This window comes from Durio zibethinus, chromosome 19 (genome assembly GCF_047325235.1).
Source record: "Durio zibethinus cultivar Kanyao isolate XHJ-2024 chromosome 19, ASM4732523v1, whole genome shotgun sequence".
In the NCBI taxonomy this organism is placed as follows: Eukaryota; Viridiplantae; Streptophyta; class Magnoliopsida; order Malvales; family Malvaceae; genus Durio; species Durio zibethinus.
The window spans coordinates 10,000,001-10,022,328 of record NC_143180.1 but is presented as its reverse complement, the minus strand read 5'-3'; the positions used below and the strand labels follow the sequence as shown (position 1 = coordinate 10,022,328).

The window sequence follows — 22,328 nt, the reverse complement described above, 5'->3', positions numbered from 1 at the left end:
AATGCTTCAAACCTACAAAATATCAGACAAATAAATAGCTATTGGGGCTTTCTGGGCAACAGGAGATCGATCCCCTCATGTAGAGGATAGATTGGGTTAGTTATGTGAAAGCCCATTTTCGTGTCTTCAAAAGCTTACTTGATCGATCAAGTAATATACCTAATTGATCTCATGCTTGGGTGATCGATCCCCTATTTGAAGGGATTGATCCCTTTGGTGGATTTTTAAATGATGATAATATTCTATGTAAAAAATAGATCGATCCCTTTAAGGAAGGGATCGATCCCATGTCGATCAATCCCATGCCTAGGTGATCGATCCCCTTATGTGGGGGGATTGATCCCTTTTGTGGATTTTTAACCCCATTTTGCATTCTGTATAAAAAACAGATCGATCCTTTTAAGGGAGAGATCGATCATGTAAGTTCAAACCGCAATCAATTGATCTCTATAAGAAGGGGATCGATTGGTTCTTACTAAAATTTCATGAGTTTATCTTCTGGAAGAAAAATAGATCGATCCCTTTGGCTAGGGGATCGATCGGGTAAGGGAGGGGATCGATCCCTTCCTTTAGGGGATCGATCCCTTATATCCAAAACATGCCTTGATCATTTTGTTTCGAGAATTTGTTTTGTTTTAGTTTCTAAATGAATTTTGGCAATATATAAGGCTGAAAAAAATATTGAACTTAAGATTATGAGAATTTGATTCAAGTTAGGCAAATTTTTGTTTTATCAATTCAAAACTTTTAATCAATTCAAGGCTAACAATTTAGTATTAATATTTGAATCTTACTCTAATTAAAGAAGTACTATCTATTAAATATTCAAATATGTTGTTTAACTTTTTTGTCAAAATATAAAATAAATAAGAATTAGATTTAAAATTCAAATTCATTCTTAATAAATAACAAATAAAAGTTATTTATTAAGGTTCAAATCATTCGCAAGCATAAAATTTACATATTTTGCATTTGGGTATAGATTTAGATATCCGATACTATTTGTTAAATTTTAAATGGATTCGGGAATTGGATATTCAAATGGTGCTATTTCAAATTTGGCACTAATAGTAAACCTCATATCAGAATCTAATAATTATAATTTTATAAAACTTCGTTTGTTTTGCAAAAAAATGATTTTAATAAAAAAAGACTTTCGAAAAATTATTTTTGTATTTTTTAAATTTGTTTGGTAGAAAATTAATTAGTTACTAAAAAATGACTTATTGGTAAATGACAAATGAGATCATTTTTTTGAAAATTAAAAAAGAGATAATTTTCGAAAAAAACCCATCTATGAGTAGGGCTTCTTACCAAGGTTAGAAGCATAGTTCAACTTAAGCTAGACCTTCGACATGGTTTAACCCAAGATATTGTTATGTTAATAATATTTTTAATAAATTTACTTTATAAATTTTAAAATGTTAATATTAAAAGTTTTTTAATATTTTAAATTTGAATATTTCTATGTTTATACTCAAGGAGGATTTTGAACATGATTTTTTAAGTTAGGATTTAATTTTAATGACCTAAAATATTATTATATTAATAAAAAGTTTTAGATTTAATTAAAAATTTTAAAATATTAATATTAAAATTTTTTTATATTTTAATTTTAAATATTTTATTTTGTATATTATTAAACATAAATATTTTTAATATTTCAATAATAAGTAGCATTATATTATTATTTTAATAATAAATATTAATATATTAAATAATATTTTTTATTATTTTAATAATTAATATTATTTAACATAATAATATTTTATTAGTTTATTTTTTAATAATTTCTTAATACTTTTCAATTTAGAATATGTTAGTTTTATATTTTTGACAAATGTATTTATATTTATATTTTAATAATAAATATAGTTAAGGAACATTTTTGTTGTTTGTTGTTTAATAATAAATGATTTTAATATAAAATATAACTAATTTAATAGTATAAATATTTCAATATTTTAATAATAAAAGATATTTTTAATAATATTATATTAATATAAATAATATTTTAAAAATAGTAATACTATTTTATATGTTTTAAAATATTCATATAAATATAATATTGAATAGTTTTATTTTAATTGTTTAATATTATCTAATATTTTAATTTTAAATGTTATTATTAAAATATAAAATTTTTGAGTATTAATAGTTTTAGTAGTAAATAATATCATATATTTTAATAATAAATAATTTTTTAATATTTTACTTATATGTTTATATTATTAAAAAAATAAAATTTTTAAAAATAATCAAATAAAAAAAATTAATTTTTATTTACTCGTTCAAATAACAAAAAGACCTTTACTTTTGTAAATATATATATATATATATATAAAATAATTTCTCAAAACCGATTTTCGCAAAACAAACTATATTTACCTAAATCCAACGTAATTAAATGGAATCGTACCAATATTCTATTATTTATTATCTTGTCATATCTACGTAATCTTGAAAAGAACCTTGAAACGGGCCTAAGGCCTGAGACGCCAGCGGCCTATATGGAGAAAGTTTGGGTGCCGACTCCAGATTGTATAGTAAAATAGAGGATGGCAAACCCTAGGCGAAATTTGTACTCAATCAACAACCAAAACTTGGAGAACCCATTTCAGTTTCAGACCCAAAGCTTGTCTTCACTGTCATCTGTGAAACACTTGCTGAAAAAGCCCCAGGCATTTCCCTTTCTACTATTGTTGCTCCTGTTGCTGACATGGGTCTCTCTAAGATTGCAGTATTCTTCTCCTTCTAAGCCTGAGCAATGGGACAAAGATGATGATGATGGCGACGACTTTAAGGCCAATCTTTTCCGATTCAAGGCTGGGCTACCTTCAGCTATTGTCAAGGACAAACGTGGCTGGCTGCTCAATCCTGTCTCTATTGCGCTTCAGAATGGCGTCAAAGGTCCATAACCATTTACTTACGTTCTATTGTCAAGGATCAGATGCTTAAGACTAAAAGCTTTTTTGCATGCTACACGAATCATTAACAAAGACTGTATGGCTGTAGCAAAATGTTCACCTGGTCAGAATTCTTGCGGAAATCAAGTGAATTTGGCGGCTTTGTTTGCTTACATCAAAACGGCTGATGTCGGGGGAAAATGGCTTTTTTTGTTTTTGCATGCATTCTCTAAATAGACAGTTATTTTTTTGCCAGCTGAGCTTGAACCAAGTCGTAAACACAAATTAGTTGGAAATGTCCACATGAATTCTCTTTCTGCATTCTGTTGTAGTTCACTCTATATCCGCTGAAATAACTATGAATGCCATACCCTTTTTATTACTTCAAACAATGTGATCTTTGGTCTATGAAATTGCTCTTTTGTGTGTGAGCACTGCCCAAGACAAAACCATGTATATCATCCTTCTCTTGATTAGTTTTGGCTGTCTGCTATAAAACTACGTCTAAAGTTTGGTTCTGTAGACATCTATTAAGGAGACTTTTGGCTTCCTAAAATTTCGTTCTGTGTTACTCAAAGTTACCATTAGATGGGCTTCCATACTTCGTTCTTTTAGATTCCACATTGTTTCAGAATTTCATTCTTTCTTTACACACATGTGCTCGCATTGATTTTAACCTTCATTTACATGTCTATAGTGATTTTCTTAGGGGTGTATTTTCTTGCAGGTGGCGCAATGTCTTGTGTTCAGGTACACATAGGTGAAATTCGACCTGGTGGAGTGAGAGGAAATCACAGACACTATGCTTGTAATGAAACATTTGTCATTTGGGGAGCTAAGACAAAGTTCAGGGTATGCTCTTTTCTCGTGATATAGCATTTTTATTCTACGTCATTCAGACGGGTTCGCCTTGTTGGACTAATTAGTCATTCTAGGTGTCACATTTTCATTATCAATGTTAATACTAGGGGTATATCATATATTTCTGGAGGAACTACTTAATTTAGCCTGCCATAAACAGAAAATATATGTTTTATTTCTTTTAATGAAAGCCAGTCAGTATAAACTTTGAGAAATTCTGATTATGAGACATGGAATTAATGTATATAAAGTCTTCATAGCAGATGTGTTCACACTTGTTCTTGTCTTAAGAAATCTTGGATTCATTGGATTAGAAAATGATTTGCTACTCACATACTAATTATTAATTTTGTAGTGCTAGTATACTGTAGGTGTGGAAACAGTGATTTCTTGGTGCAAATTCCAGCCTTGTTTGATTTAACTCCTTCTAGAACACTGTGAAGATGGTGGAAGACCAACTAGTATTGATACAAAGCTAATCCCATTTCTTGTTGAAAAAACAATTAAAAGTATTATCTATTGTTGTCTATCTACTGTTACATAAATTTTCTAATGCTTTGATTAATTCAAGCCCCTTTTTTAGTCTAGGAAGAACTTGAAACTAGGTAATGATACAATGTACTTGTAATGGAAGTGTGATCTTGTTGAAAACTGGAAAGTTAATCATAACTTCTTCTTTTTTATATATTCCCCAAATGGTGAGGAAATGCAAGTGATGCAGAATAATCAAGGAGAAGAGGTGATAACACATCATTGCTTGGTTAGATAAATTTCATCCTTTTTTGAAGCCAAGGTTTAAAGTGTTTTGTCAGCAAAAACGTCCTTTTGGTCTGAGTGAGGATGCCTCCATAGCTAAATAAACAAGAAAGTAAATTTTGGTGTTCAGGGGGTATTTTGGTAATTTCATTTTATTGATTTCGGTTTAGTGGTCCAATGGGACTTATTTTGGGTTTAGCATTTCCTTGTATTGCTCGAATTGGCGATTGAGTTTTAATAATGAAATAAGTTGTTGATAGTTCTTGGAGGCTTTGTGATTAGTAATTGAGTTTTCTTCCTCATGCTTCTTATGGTACTGCAAGATACTGTTCTCAGCTTTGAGAAAATGGCCATAACCTGCCCTATTATTTCTATCCCTCCCAGAAGATTCCTGCAACCTTTTCTTGACATCCTGCCCTTGTTTGAGGTGAAATCTCAATGGATTCAAACCTTAATTGATTCCCTACTTTTCAGCACTTAGCCCTCCATAAATCCTAAGTAGGTATATTTCCCCAAATCTGTCTAATATCAAAGAGCAAAGAAGTAGTGGAAATATAGGGAAGAGGTGGTTGGGGGCTGGGGAGGGGAGAGTCAGAGAGAAATGAGTGGAAAGAACAAGTAGAGAAATATCCAATTTCAACAACTCAAATCTCAATAATTTATTTCCTAAAGTTGCTCTGAAATTGAAAATAATATTAGTATTTCTAACACTAGTGCTTTATGAACTAAAGGCTGGTAGAGTGATGAGATTAGTAGGTCATTAGATTGAAAACGATGGTGGCTGTGAGAATGACAATAGTGCGAAGAGATTGGGAGTTGTAGTTGTGAGATTGAAACTAGCCGTGAGTTAATGTTTGTTTGGTAAAACCATTGGTGGTAGTATGATGAAAAGAGAAACATGACTGTTAAGAGCATTAAGTAAATATTGGATGTATTTATAATTCTACAAATATTGGTGAGGCAGCCAATCTTTCTCTTTCATGTCTTTCTTTAATCTCAAACTAGCATTTTGTTCTTTGCTTCCTTCATTATATTAAGATCAAGGTATAAGATAAAGAAATTCAAGATCTGTTATTAGGAGTGGTGATATGAAGTCTGGCATGGTTAAAGTTAATTTTTCAAGTTTTCTCTTTCTTATTTCCATTTGATTCAACCAGACGGTTCAAATTCAGTATTTTATGATTTTCCCAGTTTTTGATAGGTTGAGAATATTACTAGACTTTGTGTTGTCAATGGTTTTCATGAAGCCAATTCTATTTGCTGAGTCACTTGCTAAACGAAGGGTTTATATAGTAAGAAAGTGTTTGATGCACAAGATTATAATAGAATAGGATAAGATGATATTATGAATAGGATTAGATTAAATAATGTCATCTTATCTTGTGTTTGATGAGTGCAAGGATTAGGATAGAATAGTTTATTTATTGGTCACAATTATCCTTCCTCCAAGTTTATACAATATAAATTATCGATGTGATTTTTAAGGGTATAATAATACATGTAAGTTTAATCTTATAGATTAAAAATAATCTTCTTCACTTTGGAAGGATTGAATCATCTTACGCCAAAAGGATGATTAATCTTCCTTGCAATCCTATCTTTTTTAGATGCAAACTAAATGATTATCATCCTATCCTATCCATCATTTTATGTACCAAATATGACCTAAAAGAATTAGTTGCCTGGATTTTTTAATTCACTCAATTTCCAGTCTCAAGATCAAACTTAATAACTTATGTGGTTTGTCCCTTTGTTTCAGTTTTCACTTCGGGTTTGTTTCATGCAATCATGCTCTCATTTTGCTTTCTGTTGTTCTATGGTCAATCATTCTTTAGCTTGACGCTTTCTCAATATACCTAATGTCCTGTTTTTGTTGATATATTATTTTCTCTCTATAATAAAATTTCTTTAACTTTTCAAAAGGAAAAAGATGATATTATGTGATAGTTGCATAGAATCCAAGTATATGAAAAATGTCTTAGATATAGTTATATTTTGATGTATAATATCAACTTGCACCAATTGCAGTTGGAAAATAATCAAACGGTTAATAGTGGTTATGCTGAAGTGACAATTGGGGTGGATGAAGTTGCTGTTGCAGCTAGCCCTAGTGGAATAGCCCATGCTCTAGTAAATATCGATGCCTTACGCAGCACATTCTTTATGGGCTGCCAAGACAGTAGGGTGAACTCTAACAGCTCGAATACTGATTTTGCTGTGTGGAAAGATCTTTAATTAAGTGTTACTATGTGATTGATGAAGCAACTGCCCTATTTACCTGCTTTAAATGGAATGCATCCTTTTTTTTTTTTTTTAATGCAATTACAATTCCAGTAATTCTAGAATCAAATATACATGTATATATTGCACATCTTGTGTTTTGTTTAGTTCAGTGGCGAGTATTTGTTGGTTCATTCATTCATATTTTGAAAGTGAGTCTGTAACTTCACTGGACAGATGATACTGACACATGTTGCAACAGATGTGGATGTATTTTGACCAATGAGATTATCAGTTGTAGGTTTACTGTTTACATATCTACCTAAAATGTTATGTTCAGCTATATATTTATAACCTTGTGCCAGAATACGAGTAGGGCATCTTACGTTAAATGTGAAGATCTTTTCATGACTGGGGTACTTGCATCTTTCATATTACCTGTTTTGGTGGGTTTTCCACATACGAAATTATATTTGATGACTAAAATTATTTTAAATTATAAATAATTGAAAATTTTCTTCTGACACTTGGGTTACGTTCGGTAACTTAGATTTACCAAACTTAGATTTCGAAGGGAATTTTATTTAAAATTCGTATATATTGTGTGATAAAGCAAGATATAATTTTCGTGATTATTTTTTAAATTCTTGGATTTGTTTAATGCTAAGTTATAGGGGAATTTGAAATACCTAAAGGTATTTGTAAATTTGAAATTGATCTTTTTACATCTTTCAAATGTAAAGGTATATTGAATTTTAACTGGTTTATCGATGGTGCATGCATGCCATTCTTATAAATTATATAACAAATTGAATTCAAATTCATTTCTTCAAGTTCATGTCTCCTACCATAGCATTGAAGACATTCGAAATGGGGAAATTTTATCTGTAATTTTTTTTTCTCTTTATAGTTAACTGCTAATTAGCTCAAGACAGTCAATTGGATACTGTCAGCATTTACATTTTTATTATTATTATTTTTTAAATGCATATTTGAAAAAGTTTGACTTTCTGAAAATGTAAATTTGGTAAATTAAAAATTTTTTGGATATGTATTTTCGTAAAAGTTAAAATCTTTTGAATATGCATTTCATGTCATATAAACAATATTTTAGAAATTATTTACATATACGGAATTTTGTTTCCGTAAGTTACACAAATATTTGGATATGCATATTTGAAATGTGCATTTGTTTTTGAAATTTCACTAAAAATCGTGGCTCAAAATGTTAACTTTTTGTTTACGTATTTAATGTTCATTTTCGACGTACTCTAATCTAAGAGCATCAATATTTGATTTAGATCTGTACAAGGAGAAGATGAAGTTTGCGGTTTGTAAGGTCCGGTCAAGAGAAGGAAAATTAAGCGTGTTGAAGGATTAAAAATAATTTCAATAGGGATAATTAGGTAATTTTTATTAGGAGTAATTTTGTCATTAAAATTTTTAAAATTTTTGGTTGCAAAAAGCAATAAAAATGGGTGCATATAGAATTTTCTTTCAAAGTTACATATGTTTTGGTTGATTTTTATGTACAAGTTATATTTGATGAGTGATATTATTTTAAATTATAAATAGTTTAGCTAGATTGGAAATTATTTTTTCTTAAATTTTACCAATTATATGTCTTTTTGAATTGAAAATATTTAGAGAAAAAAAAAGATTAGCAAGAGTTTATTTTATCCACTTCGAAAACCTATATCATTTTTAAGGGCAAAATTATTTTTCCTTCGAAAAGTCCATAGTCCCTAAAATTATTTTTTAGTTTTTTTTTCTTCTCTATTTTCCTGTGATGAGCTTAGCGAGGCATAGCAATGGTAGAACGGCGATGATGAAGTTTAACTGCTACAGAGGACTGGAAATTGATTCTAAAAAGGAGAAAACTGAGCTGAAAACCAAGTCGAAGTAAAAAAGAATTGAGCTAGGAAAGGTGATGACAAAGCAGAGAAGAAAGATGGGATGAGCCAAAGTTGGAAAAAGCTGAGCTGAATGAAGCAAATCCAAGGAAGAAGCTGAGTGCTGACAAGCCTGGTGCTGACGACAAGGAAACAGACAAAAAGGCTATAGTAACCGTTGAGGCTGAATTGGCAATTGGTGATTAGTTCAATTACAAGGAATTTGTTTTGGTGGTTGTCATATATTTTATCTTTATTAGATAGAATTTAGAGGAATCTGATATGGAATTGTAGCACAAGATTGTGCATATATAGCCATAGTTTTGTAACGATCAAAAGTTAGAAATGAAAATATTATAGTTTTTCTCTATTCTCTCTTTCCTCTGGTCTCGTTTTCTTCTTCTATTCTTCTGGTCCTTCTTCTATCTTTTTCTTCCTTTTTCTTTTCTCTAGTTTATCAAGTTACAGTCATTCTGTGACAAATTGGTATAAGAGCTCTTTAGATCCATTCACACTAGGAAAATCTAAAAAGTAACCATCCATGGCTAAAGGAACCAGGTTTAATGTAATCCAAGAGCAAGTTCAGCCTTAGAAGGGCAAATGGAGTCCACTGTTCAAGAGCTCCAAGGGCAAATCCAAATTCTTCAAGGGCAAATGGAAATGGTTCCTAAATGGTGGGAGGAACAACGAAAAAGCCTTAAGGATAAGTTGGTGGCTGCAAACCAAAACTACATCAATCAGGTCCTTGATCTGTTGAAACCAAAGGGAGCAGCTATAGCATGTTGAACCAGCTGTGAACCAGCTGGAACCGCTGCTGCTACAAGTAGCCAACCCAACCCGATATCACAACCCAAGAAAGGAGGTAAAGCTTCTATTGAAATTACAGTAGTTGGTGAGCAAGGAAAATACACTCACAAGACTAATGAACTTGGTCTATTAACAAAAATCAGCTTGAAAATAGTGGTTGTCTTCTTTTCAATAGTGTTGCACAGTATAAACTTAATGAACCTATGATGGAAAACACTAGTTCTGGCAGCGCTAATGTTTTTTCACAAAGGCCTAAAACAGAATTGCCAAACTTTGATGAGGATAATCCAAGAGTATGGATTAAGAAATGTCAGAAATATTTTGGCATATTTCAATCTCTGATCACCAGAAATTAGAGATAGCTGCTATGTACCTAGTAGGGAAGGCAGAAATATGGTTTGATGGTTACATCATGCAAAAAAACAGTTTCTTGGCAAGAATTCACTATTGATCTATGTCAAAGGTTCTGTGACAGAACTTATACTAAGGTCATTGAAGAGTTTAACAAGTTAACATAGAGAACCACTGTTGAAGAGTATCAAGAAAAGTTCGAAGAACTTAGGCCCTATATGTTATAGTACAATCTAGATTTACCTAAGGGATATTTTGTGTCCAGCTTTAGCTTTAAAGAAGATCTTAAGCCTAGAGTTAAGGCAAATGAACTTGTTACTCTTACTGCTGCCTATAGACAAGCCAAGCTACGTGAGTTGTCCACAGACTTTGAAAACAGAAGGCACAAAGAAATCATTAGACCAAACCTTGTTTTCCAACCTTAACTCTCTGTCAGAAAACACTTATAGCCCTTTAAACCAAACCCCAAAACCTTCGCTTAACCCTTCATTCAATACTAGTAAATAGACCCTTATAGAATAAAAAAGGGCTCAAAACCTCTACTTCAGGTACGGTGATAGGTCTGTACCTGGTCATACTTGTCAGAACAAGTAACTAAATTTCATTACAATGGACGAATTAATAGAAGAGGCAAAAGGAAAGATGGATGAATATAATGACACCGGACAAGATGTTATTAATGAGAAAGAAGTTACTAATGGTAGCATGGAAATTTCTCTTAATGCCTTAATTGGAAATATTGTTTATAGTGCTTTCAGAATCCAAGGGAATATCAAAGGTAGGCTCCTCAACATACTAATTGACAGTGGGAGTAATCATAACTTTGTAACTGCAAGGCTGGCTAAAAAAGGAGTTGAATTAATGCATACTAAACCTTTGGTCGTCATTATAGCTAATGGTGAAGGGTTATACAGTACTGCTAAGTGTCAACAGTTGAAGTGGATAATGCAGGGAGACCAATTCGGTCATGATTTCAAAGTTGTCAGTGAGGGGTAATGACATGGTGCTTGGGGTAGATTGGATGAAAAATTTTAGTTCTATGATATTTGATTTTACCAATATGTCAGTCACATTTTATAAAGAAGGGCAACAGGTGACACTAAAAAAGGGTAGCAGTGGAGTCTGACTAAGCTTATATCTATAGGGAAATTACAAGTACCAGCTGGTAAGGACTTTGAATTGTTGGCGAATTATTTCTACTAAGTGTGGATTGTGATGAGGCTCATATTCCACCAAGACTAGAACCATTATTTGTCACTTTCAGTAACTTGTTAAAGGAATTAATTGGTCTGGCATCAGCAAGAGTGTATAATTATGGCATTTCTATCAAAACTGGATTTCAATTTTGCTATGAATCCATCAAGCGGGCCACTGACTTGCATCCTCTAATTACTGAAAAAATTGAGGAAAGCTATGTTTTTTATGACCTTGGAAAAAAGTATCTTAACTCCTTTGTTGGTCCATGGTGTACAACATTAAGAGGAAATGAACCTTGTCTTGTGACTGCCGCAATTGCGCAATTGAATAAACTGTCATTTTACCCTTCCTTTTGGAATTGGACTACAAAACCATCACTAGGACTTCTTGAAGCTTTTAATGTGAGTAAAATGGCTAAAGTCTTCTTCACGAACAGTGTATCAGAAATGCTGCATGGGAAGACTACACAAAATTGAGCTCATAGCTTTAAGTTTTTGATCCTTGGGGATAAGGATCCTTTGAAATGGAGGGTAATGTGATGAACCTGGCGGGGCACAACAACGGTAGAATGGTGCTGAAGAAGTTTAACTGCTACAGAGGGTTGGAAATTAATTTGGAAAAGGAAAAAGTTGGGTTGCAAACCAATTTGAAGAAAAAAAGAATTAAGCTAGGAAAGGTGATGACAAAGCAGAGGAAAAAATATGGGAGCTGAGCTAAATGAAGCAAATTCAAGGAAGAAGCTGAGTGCTGACAAGCCAAGTGTTGACTACGAGACAAAAAGGCTACAGTAACCGTTGAGGCTAAATTGGTAATTGGTGATTAGTTCAATTACACGGAATTTGTATTGGTGGTTGTCATTAGCTAGAATTTAGAGGAATTTGTTATGGAATTATAGTACAAGATTGTGCATATACAGCCAGAGTATTGTAAACGACCAAAAATTAGGAATGAAAATATCGAAGTTTTTCTCTATTCTCTCTTTCCTCCGGTCTCGTTTTCTTATTCTTCTTCTTCTTTTCTCTAGTTTATCAAGTCACAATCATTCTATGATATTTCCTTCCTCTCCCTTTTCAAATGCTTTCTTCTTTCCCTCATTGGGAAATTCTCCTAGGAAAAGAAACATTGTAATATAAAGAACATGTTGAGAATTAGCAAAAATAAAAAATTTAATTCTCAAATACATGATCACACTATGATTTGTTTAACATAACCTATAACTAAATACAAAAGTAAAACCAATATTTTCAAACACTAATAGTCGACTATGCCAAAAACACCAAGAAGAGATTGTTGCGACTTACAACCTACAAGCTGTTTAAGTGTTTAATTTCTAATGATGATCCATATAACTAACTAATGAGAAAATCTCCAAAAGAGAGAAATGTTCTGCCAATCTATAATGTTAGCTACGATTTTCTTTTAATGCAAGACTTTGATATATAGGGCTCACTATAAGGGTTTAGGTTTTTAGTGACGTTTTTTTTAATGTTATTTATGACGTTTGCGAAAACGTCAGTCAGAGTGTCGACTACACACGCGTCAAAAAAAAATAATAGCATTTTTTACAAAACGTCGCTATATTAGCAGTGTTTGTATGTGAAAAATGTCGTTATATTAGCGACATTTGAATTTAAAAAACACCGTTAATATTAGCGACGTTTATATCTAGAAAATGTCATTATATTAACGGCGTTTGTATTTAGAAAATGCTACTATTTTAAAGGCGTTTGTATATTTGAGACGCCTCTAATTTAGTGACGTTTTTTCTGATAAAAACATCATTACTTTGATGATGTTTGTATTAGAAAAACACTGTTAATTTAGCACGTTTTCTAGTAAGAGCATCGCTACTTTTAGTGGCATTTTATGGTATAAACGTCACTAAATTATTCATTTAGCGACATTCTTGAACGCAAATTTCCGTGAAATTAAGATATGTATTTTTTTAAATAAAAAATTTCTATTAATATTTATTATTTTCATAAATGAGCTTAAATTCAGAAACTGAAATTAATATAAACTTAATTCATGTTTAAATATGTATCTAATTAACACAAAGTTTAATAATTAGTCTAATAATATTCAAATTTTTTTAATACATTAACAAAATAAAAATTAAAATATATGAAATTTATGACTGCATAGATTTTAAAAACTGTCAATTGATGAAGGAATTTTTCTATCTTGGTCATTAAAGTGTTCAAAAACTTATTGAATAATAGCATACAATTTTTAATACTTCATTGTAAGTTTTTTTTATATTAAAAAATATAAATATTTACTAAATATAATACTTGAGTTGATGAACCACCGAGATAAGTTCTTAAAAATTGTTGTTGCACAAAATTCATAAGATGATCAAATCGATCATGTAACTGCTGAAATTTTACACGCTCTTACTCCATTCTATCACGTTCTTCCTCAATTTTGGCATGCTCCTATTCTCTTTCTGCTTCCATTTGTTGGAAACATTGTTGCATAGTTTGTAACTCATCTCCCAATATCGAAATGTCACACGAAGATTGACTTGTTGAGAATGTAAATTGCTAAGAGTTACGTCCATAGTAGATAGATGGTGTTGGACCTAATCCAATGCCTCGAACCCATCCATACCTTTCTTTTCTAGCAACTTCTATGAATATTCAATTTTTCAATTCTTTAGGTGAGGAAAGATTTCTAAAAATTACTAAAATATTGAAATATTTATAAACTTTTTTCAATACAAAGATTTTATTTATTTATTTCTTTAATTCAAATAATTTTCTTAAAAAGAGATAAAATATAAAATATTTATAAGAGTATGCATTTTTTAGAAATAAATTTATAGATAATTGTATTATTATATAACTTTTAAAAATTAATAATAAAATTGATTAAATGAGAATTTTTGATGATGGGACTCCAAGATGTTCGAGTAGTGATTTTCAAGAATTCTCAAAGTGAGAATTTTTTTAAAAATATTGTCAAAGAATTGGAATATTTAGAATGATTCTTAATAAGAAAAATTTTTCATTTATTTTTTAACTTCTAAAAATAAACTTTTATATAATGCAATAGTATTATAAATTAATCCATATGCATCATACTAAAAAAGATAATAAAAAATAATAAATATAAATGAAATTCTGATGATGAAATCCTAAAGAAGTTTGAGTAGTGATTTTTTAAAAATCTCGAAGTAAAAAAATTTATCTAAAATGATACCAATGAATTGGAATATTTAGAATAATTTTTGACAAAGATTTCTCATCTTTTTTAATAAATAGAATAAAAAATAAACTTTTTTAGAAAATATTATTTGGATTAAATTATAGATATTTTATTTTACTATATGCTTGGTAAATATAAATATTGAAGATAAATATGAACCGCTGAGAATAAAATTTTTTAGAATTATGAGTAATGGTTCTTAAATATTTTTGAGGTGAAATAGTTCCTCTTAATATTATCAGACTATTGGAATATTTTTAGTGATTTGTCAATAAACAAGGTTCTTATTTATTTTTCAAACTAAAAATAAAAATATGTTTTTTTTTTACAATAAAAAATTAAAAAAATTAATTTTAAATACCAAAATTAACACCATTTTAGTCCAAATTAAAGGGTAATACATAATTAATTGGTTTCGTTTTAAATGAGTGTTGTGGGAATATTAATCATTTCTTACTCGTAACCGACTCTCGAACATAAATTATTTTTACAGACCTAAAAATTATCTTTTTGATAACATTTTAATTAATTTAAAAATTTATATTAAAAAAGTAAGTTTTAATAAGTGGCTAATCACACCTAACTACAAAAAATTAGTGATGACTTTTTTTTGTTTTCAAATTTGTTGAGCGGTTCTCAAAAACCGTTATGACAATTTAAGAATGAGGAAACTCTAGTTTAGGTAAACTATAGTGAGAATTTTTTGACCAAATAATTAGTTGCATCTAACAACCCATTAGTTGAATACAACTTCAAACAGTAAAACAATTTTTTTCCATTGATTGGAGTTAATGTTATTAAAGGTCCCAAATAAAAATCATGCAAAATGTGATTGGTTTTCATCAATCATTCCACCCCTGCCGTTTTCTATGTTATAATAGCACCTTGTTATGTCATACTACCACCCATGCCCCAATTCCTTCTAGTATATAATTTTCTCTATTTCACTAAAATTACCTAATATGCATCTAAGATAGAGCAAATGAGAGAGAGGCATTGGATTTTTTGTTCATTTTCTACCTTAATAAAAATAGACATGCAAAGAGAAAAAAAAAGTTAGAAAGAAAGGAAGAGGATGAGGGAAAAAGGAAGGAAAGAAGAATTTTACATATGTACAATTGAATTTCGATAAACAAAAACAACCCAATAAGAGTTCCACCAATAATTTAACTAACCTCTCTTTAGATTACAGATTCAAGATGATACAATTAACAAATAAGATTTGATTAATTAAAAGAAATAAAAAATAAGTAATTCAAGATACCAAAAAAAAAAATCAAAACATCTACTGCTATGGCAAGATCAATCAAAATTCAAAGTAATTAAAACTAAGAATTGAAAAAAAAAAGCAATTATGATTACCTTGAAAGAGAATTTGGACAAAGCTTTGATGAGAAACAAATAAGATTTGTTTTTATTTTGATGTTTATGGTCTAAATTTGCAATGAAATGAACTAATGTTATATATAAATGGTTAATTGAAGTTAACATACCCATCTTCATCCAACCTGTAAATGGAGAAATTAAAAAAAGAATTAGATGTGTGGTACATAGTTTATAAATTAAAACTGAAACTTGATTCGTAAGAAAAATAGATGAGTTTGAGATACACGTACCAATGATATGCAGCCATAAGGGCAAACTTGGGTTTGGGCCCAACCTTGAGAAATTCACCATTCAAGCATTCTTGAAAAAATAAAAAAATTAGTAACATACAATAATAGACTATTGACCAAAAAATTTAAACCACTTTACTAAAATAATAGCAAAGGTAAACCTTTTAGTCAAATAAGAAGAAATAAGAAAGAATATACTCTTATCCTTTTTAACTAATGAACAAAGACTTTCATTGAAAGATTTTACTGAGTAGTAGTTTAGTAGTATTAGCTTATAATAAGGTGACTTTTGACAGGAAGAGCTTTGATGGGAAGAATTTCATTAGGAGTGGAAGCGTACTTACCCGACAAATAATGCTAAGGTTGTGAAAAATCTTACATAAGCTGAACTTTTCAAACCAGTCAATCAGCTTGGAACTCTGTCCTTTTTAGGCCTTAAGAGATACCTTCAAGATTCTATTCCACTACTCTGTTGTCTTTGTTTAAAGCCAACAAAGAAAAGCCAATTTAGAGCTAAAAGCACATATGAAACCCAGTTATTCAAAGCATTAGTTTGGAATTCAAATTTTCAAAAAATTCAAAAATTTTCATTTCAAGTTACTAATAAATCAAAATCCTTACATCTAACATCACATCAGGCAAAATCCAAATGCAATTGATGCAAACTTGACATGCAAAAAATCTTATAGCCAACAAAATTGACATATATAGGTTTTCCCTAACCAAAATCAGCTTTATATAGAGAAACCCATATAGCCAAATTATCATGGACGTACCAGATGAGTGAGTGCTAATGAGGAGGCGTACTTACACATTAGATGGTTGTCGTAACGGTTTTGCGTCCGTCCGACGAATTTAGAAACGAAATAAAAAAAACGGAGTCGCCACCAATCTTTTTTGGCTAGGTGCGATTGGCCACCTATTAAAACATACCTTTTTAATGAAATCTTAAAATTAATTAAAATTTATTAAAAAGATAATTTTACGGTCTGCGAAACAGTCTGAGTTCGGGAGTCGGTTACGCGTGAGGAAGGATTAGCACCCCCACAACGCCCGTTAAAAACGGTACCAATTAACAACGTGTTATCCTTTGATTTACAAACAGTCTTATTTTCAATATTAAAAAAAATAATTTTCTTGATTTTTATTTATTAAAAATTATTCTCGAGAAAATAAATCAAAACCTTTTTATTGAAATAATTCTTAAAATGTTCCAGTACGTTGGTAACATTAAAAGAACTCTTTCTCACCTAGAGATTTCTTAAAGCATCTCTACTCGGAATACTTTTAGAATCTCATCTTTGGAGGCTCGAATTTATTTTTCGTAAGAAAATGTCATGTTAAAAAAATTTATTCTCGAGAAAAATAAATTAAAACCTTTTTATTGAAATAATTCTTAAAATGTTCCAGTACGTTGGTAACATTAAAAGAATTCTTTCTCACCTAGAGATTTCTTAAAGCATCTCTACTCGGAATACTTTTAGAATCTCATCTTTGGAGGTCTAAACTTACTTTTCGTAAGAAATTATGTCATGCATGCCATGCAAAATATTTTCATGTTTATGCACACATTTTATTCTCATTCAAAAATTTATTAATTATTTTATTAATTTTAATTAAAATTTTGAAGAAAAAAAAGGAATTTAATCATATTGAAAATTTTCTATAAATATTCCAATACGCTGGTAATATTTTAAAAAAATCTTCTCACCTAGAGATTTCTTAAAGCATCTCTACTCGGAATACTTTTAGAATCTCATCATTGGATTAAATTTTTTTCTTCCTATTTTATTACTTATATTTTTAATATATTCATCAATTTTTATTTATTATTCTTAAAAAAGAAAATCTTTACTGTATTGAAAAATTTTTTATAAATACTCCAATACGCTGGTAGTATTTAAAAAAATCTTCTCACCTAGAGATTTCGTAGGCATCACTACTCGGAATACCTTTAAATCTCATCGTCGGATAAAAATTTTCTTTTCTTTCATTTTTTATCACTTTAGTATTATTATTAAATTTATTTTTATATAATTGTTTTTAAAGTTTATCTTAAAAAAAAAAAAATTTAACTACAATTTCATCAATTAGTTTAACAAATATAAACATTTTAACATACATAAATATTAATAAAATAAAAAGTAAAAAATAAAAAAAAATTTTTTACCTGAACCGGATCGGTCAACGGTCCGGTCAACGCCCGGTTTGGTTCGACGGTTCGTTCGGTCTGGACGGTCCAGTACCGGTTCGGTTCGGTCTGGGCGGTTCGGTTCTGGTTCAGTCAGACCGGTCAGATGCTGATGAAGGAAACGGGTCGCGGGTCGGGTGCACGGACCCAGGGTCGGGTCGCGGGTGGACGCGCGGATCCTCCTTAGCTGAAACGGTGTCGTTTTGGCCCTATGCCCAAAACGACGTCGTTTTGCTTTTAATTTTTTCTATAAATAACTTGAAAAATTTTTTTTTGTTCATTTGGTCCTGTTTTCAGAAAAAAAACGAGAGAGAGAGCTCTGGGGGAGGGGTTCGGCCGATCGCCGTCCGGCCGTCGGATCGCCTTGTCGGCCGCCGCCTGGTCCACCGTCGGCGGTGGTCGCCGGTGATCGGAAAATGGTTAGAAGGTCACGAAGACTCCTCGAGATGCCCTCTTTCCAGATCCGGTCTCTTTTTCACCGGAAGCAGCCCCGATCAGCGTAGATCGAGGTTCAAAGTTTCTGTTTTCAAGACTTTTTTCGTTTGTTTTGTTGAAACAAGATTGATGCAATTTTCTTTGCTTTTGCAGGTAGCTTCGGCGCTGGGTTCCTCCCTGCGGGGAGGACTGTGTTGTTTTTTTTTGTTTTGTGTAGATCTGTTTTCGGTTTGGGTGCTTTGGGGGGTTGCGTGAAACTGAGTTTTTTACGCGTAGGAATGGGGTCTGTCTGGGGTTGAATGGGGATTCCAGAGGGAGATTGAAGGGGATTTCAGCCAGCTCTTTTTTTTCTTTTTTTTTTTTTTGTTTTGGTGAAGGAAATGGCTGGAGATTTTTAAAGGCTTCAATTAGGGGAATCTAGGTTTCTGTAAGGTAGTTGGTTGGTGGCTGTAGGGTGACTGGTCGGGAGGCTGGTCGGGGGGCTGGTAGGGTAGTTGGTCGGGGGCTGGCGACAGCGGCGCCGTACCAACTCCCTGACTTCTATCTTATTATGTTTCTTTTGTTTGTTTATTTTGTTTTTTTGTTTTGTTTATTAATAAAATGGTAGACCCGGACAAAATCGGTATCTACAGTTGCCCCTCTTTGCACATTACTGAGAATCAGTAATAGGGCAAAGACAAAGACAATGATTTTGTCCGAAAATAGATCGTGAATTTTTTTTATTTTTTTTTTATTTTTGTTTTTGGAAAAGCTCCTCTGCTCTCAGCAAAAGCTCAACAACTTTAAAATTCTCATCTTGAAAAAGCTCCTCTATTTTTAGTAGAGGCTCAACAACTTTAAAATTCTCATCTTGGAAAAGCTCCTCTGTTTTCCACAGAGGCTCCACAACTTTAAAATTCTCATCTTGAAAAGCTCCTCTCAGCAGAGGTTCCACAACTTTAAAAAATCTCATCTTGAAAAGCTCCTCTCAGCAGAGGTTCCACAACTTTAAAAATTCTCATCTTGGAAAAGCTCCTCTCAGCAGAGGCTCAACAACTTTAAAAATCTCATCTTGGAAAAGCTCATCTCAGCAGAGGCTCAACAACTTTAAAAATCTCATCTTGGAAAAGCTCCTCTCAGCAGAGGCTCAACAACTTTAAAATTTCTTCTTGAAAAAGCTCCTCTCAACAGAGGCTCCACAGCTTTAAAATTCTCATCTTTTTCAAATTTGAGTTCTCATCTTTGAACAAGTAAATTTCTCTCTTTTGAATTCCTTTGTTTGATCATTGTCTTTACCAAAATCTTGTTTTTTTCATTACAAAATGGAAAATTTCTATCTTTGTTACAACTTCTCATGGATGCATGTACTGAGCGCTCATAATGCAATGCATGTAATGCAATCAAAATCATTCATTGTAGTAAAAAGGTTCTCGAAATCTCTTACTTTTGGCTTCTTTTATTAGAATTCTCATATGATCAATCTGTTATCAACATCTGACCATAATTTTTTCAAAAGTCTGCAACATCAATGTCTTGTCATGCTTTTCTCATCCTTTTTCATTTGCCTTTGTCAGCTTTAAAAGTAATGCTGAGATCTTTCATGTTTGTTTTTCTTTTTATCATTTTAAGTTCAAAACAAATAAAATGCAATCACATTTCTCTGATGGACAAAAATATTAGATAAGGATAAAGGAAAAGATAGGCATTATTTTCAATGAAAAGATAATGTATTTCATATGGCTGATAACAAGTGCATGTCAAAGTGTTTGAGTTAAAACAAAGGTGTCAAAAGAATGATCATAAGATAATCATGAACAAAATATTCTCAGATTCTTTCTCTAAAACTAAATCAGATGATTTCTTTGATCATTCAGAGTTCGTCAAACTACACTTGCCCCTGCATTGTGGGATCTCTCTCTCTTTTTTTTTTTTATGATGCTTTTATTTCACATCCAAGCCGCCTTTTCAGGTTTTCAGCTTAGATAAGTCATCATTTTTTTTCTTTTTTTTTTAAGCAAAATATTTCTTCACAACATCTGAATTTATTGGGGTAGGCAAATCACCTCTGTCCATTTCTGCCAAAATCAATGCCCCACCAGAAAAGGCCTTTTTCACCACATACGGGCCTTCCCAATTTGGTGTCCATTTTCCCCGATTATCATGTTGATTTGGAAGGATTCTTTTTAGCACTAAGTCTCCTTCCTTAAAGCAACGGGGATGAGTTTTCTTATCATGTGCTCTCATCATCCTCTTTTGATATAATTGACCATGACAAAGTGCTGACAATCTTTTCTCTTCGATGAGGTTTAACTGCTCGTAGCGATTTCGAACCCATTCTGCTTCCTCTAACTCTACCTCCATCAAGACTCTAAGTGAGGGAATTTCCACTTCGACTGGTAGTACAGCTTCCATACCATATACCAAAGAGAACGGTGTGGCTCCAGTAGACGTTCTGACTGATGTTCTATAAGCATGCAAGGTAAAAGGCAATTTCTCATGCCAATCTTTGTAAGTTTCAGTCGTTTTCTCCAGGATTCTTTTGATATTCTTGTTCGCAGCCTCCACTGCCCCATTCATCTTCGAACGATATGGTACCGAATTACGATGACGGATCTTGAACTGAATGCATACTTCATTCATCATTTTGTTGTTCAAGTTTTTGGCATTATCAGAAATAATTGTCTCCGGAAGTCCATATCTGCATATTATCTCTCTTTTCATGAACTTACATACCACAGATCGGGTCACGCTAGCATATGATGCAGCTTCTACCCATTTGGTGAAGTAATCAATAATTACAAAAATGAATCTATGCCCATTCGAAGCTTTTGGAGTGATGGGACCAATAACATCCATGCCCCACATAGAGAACGGCCAAGGTGGAGCTAGAACATGTAATGTTGATGGCGGAGCATGAATCTTGTCAGCATAAATCTGACATTTATGACATCTCTTAGCATAATCAATACAGTCTCTCTCTATTGTCAACCAATAATAGCTAGCCCTCATAATTTGTCTAGCCATCATATGACCATTTGCATGTGCCCCACAAACTCCATCATGCACTTCTTCAATAATCTTTTTTGCTTTAGCTGCATTTACACATCTTAAGAGCACTTGATCTCGACCTCTTTTGTAAAGGATATCTCCATCAATGAAGAAACTCATAGCCAATCTTCTGATAGTCCTCTTATCATTTTCAGTTGCATGTTCTGGGTATTGCTGGTTTTTAATGTATTGCATGATATCATGATACCATGGCTTCCCATCAATTTCTTTTTCAACACCTGAGCAATGTGCTGGAACATCTTTCACATCCAGCTTGATGGGTTGGATTTCAGTATTTGCATCTATTTTGATCATTGCAGCTAGAGTAGCCAGTGCATCAGCAATTTGGTTTTCCTCTCTAGGTAGATGCTCAAATTGAACTTCTTTAAATTGCTTAACCAACTCAGAGATATATTTATGGTACTGAATCAGCTTAGAGTCTCTTGTCTCCCATTCACCTCGTAACTGATAGATGACTAAAGCTGAATCTCCAAACACATCTAACACTTTGATCTTTTTTTCAATTGCTGCTTGTAGACCCATAACACAGGCCTCATATTCAGCCACATTGTTTGTGCAATTAAAATTTAATCTGGCTGTGATGGGGTAATAATGTCCATCAGGAGATATCAAAATTGCCCCAATACCATGACCCAAAGCATTAGCAGCTCCATCAAAATACATCCTCCATGATTTTTCAACAGGTTTATTTTCTTCAATGGCCATCACATCCTCATCAGGAAAATCTAATTTCATTGGCTCATAATCTTCGGCTGCACGATCAGCAAGGAATTCAGCTATTGCACTCCCTTTAATAGCTTTTTGAGCCACATAAATGATATCATATTCTGAAAGCATA

At 31.9% G+C, this 22,328-nt stretch overlaps 1 protein-coding gene across 1 annotated transcript; it reads left to right on the top strand.

The window, feature by feature from the left end:
* Positions 1 to 2,470: 2,470 nt before the first annotated feature.
* LOC111310403 (RmlC-type cupin) lies at positions 2,471 to 7,056 on the top strand. The gene is made up of 3 exons (XM_022909834.2): positions 2,471 to 2,910; positions 3,634 to 3,758; positions 6,552 to 7,056. The coding sequence occupies exons 1-3, from the start codon at positions 2,559 to 2,561 to the stop codon at positions 6,756 to 6,758; spliced, it is 684 nt and encodes a 227-aa protein (XP_022765569.1). The 5' UTR covers positions 2,471 to 2,558; the 3' UTR covers positions 6,759 to 7,056.
* The last annotated feature ends 15,272 nt before the right edge of the window (positions 7,057 to 22,328 follow it).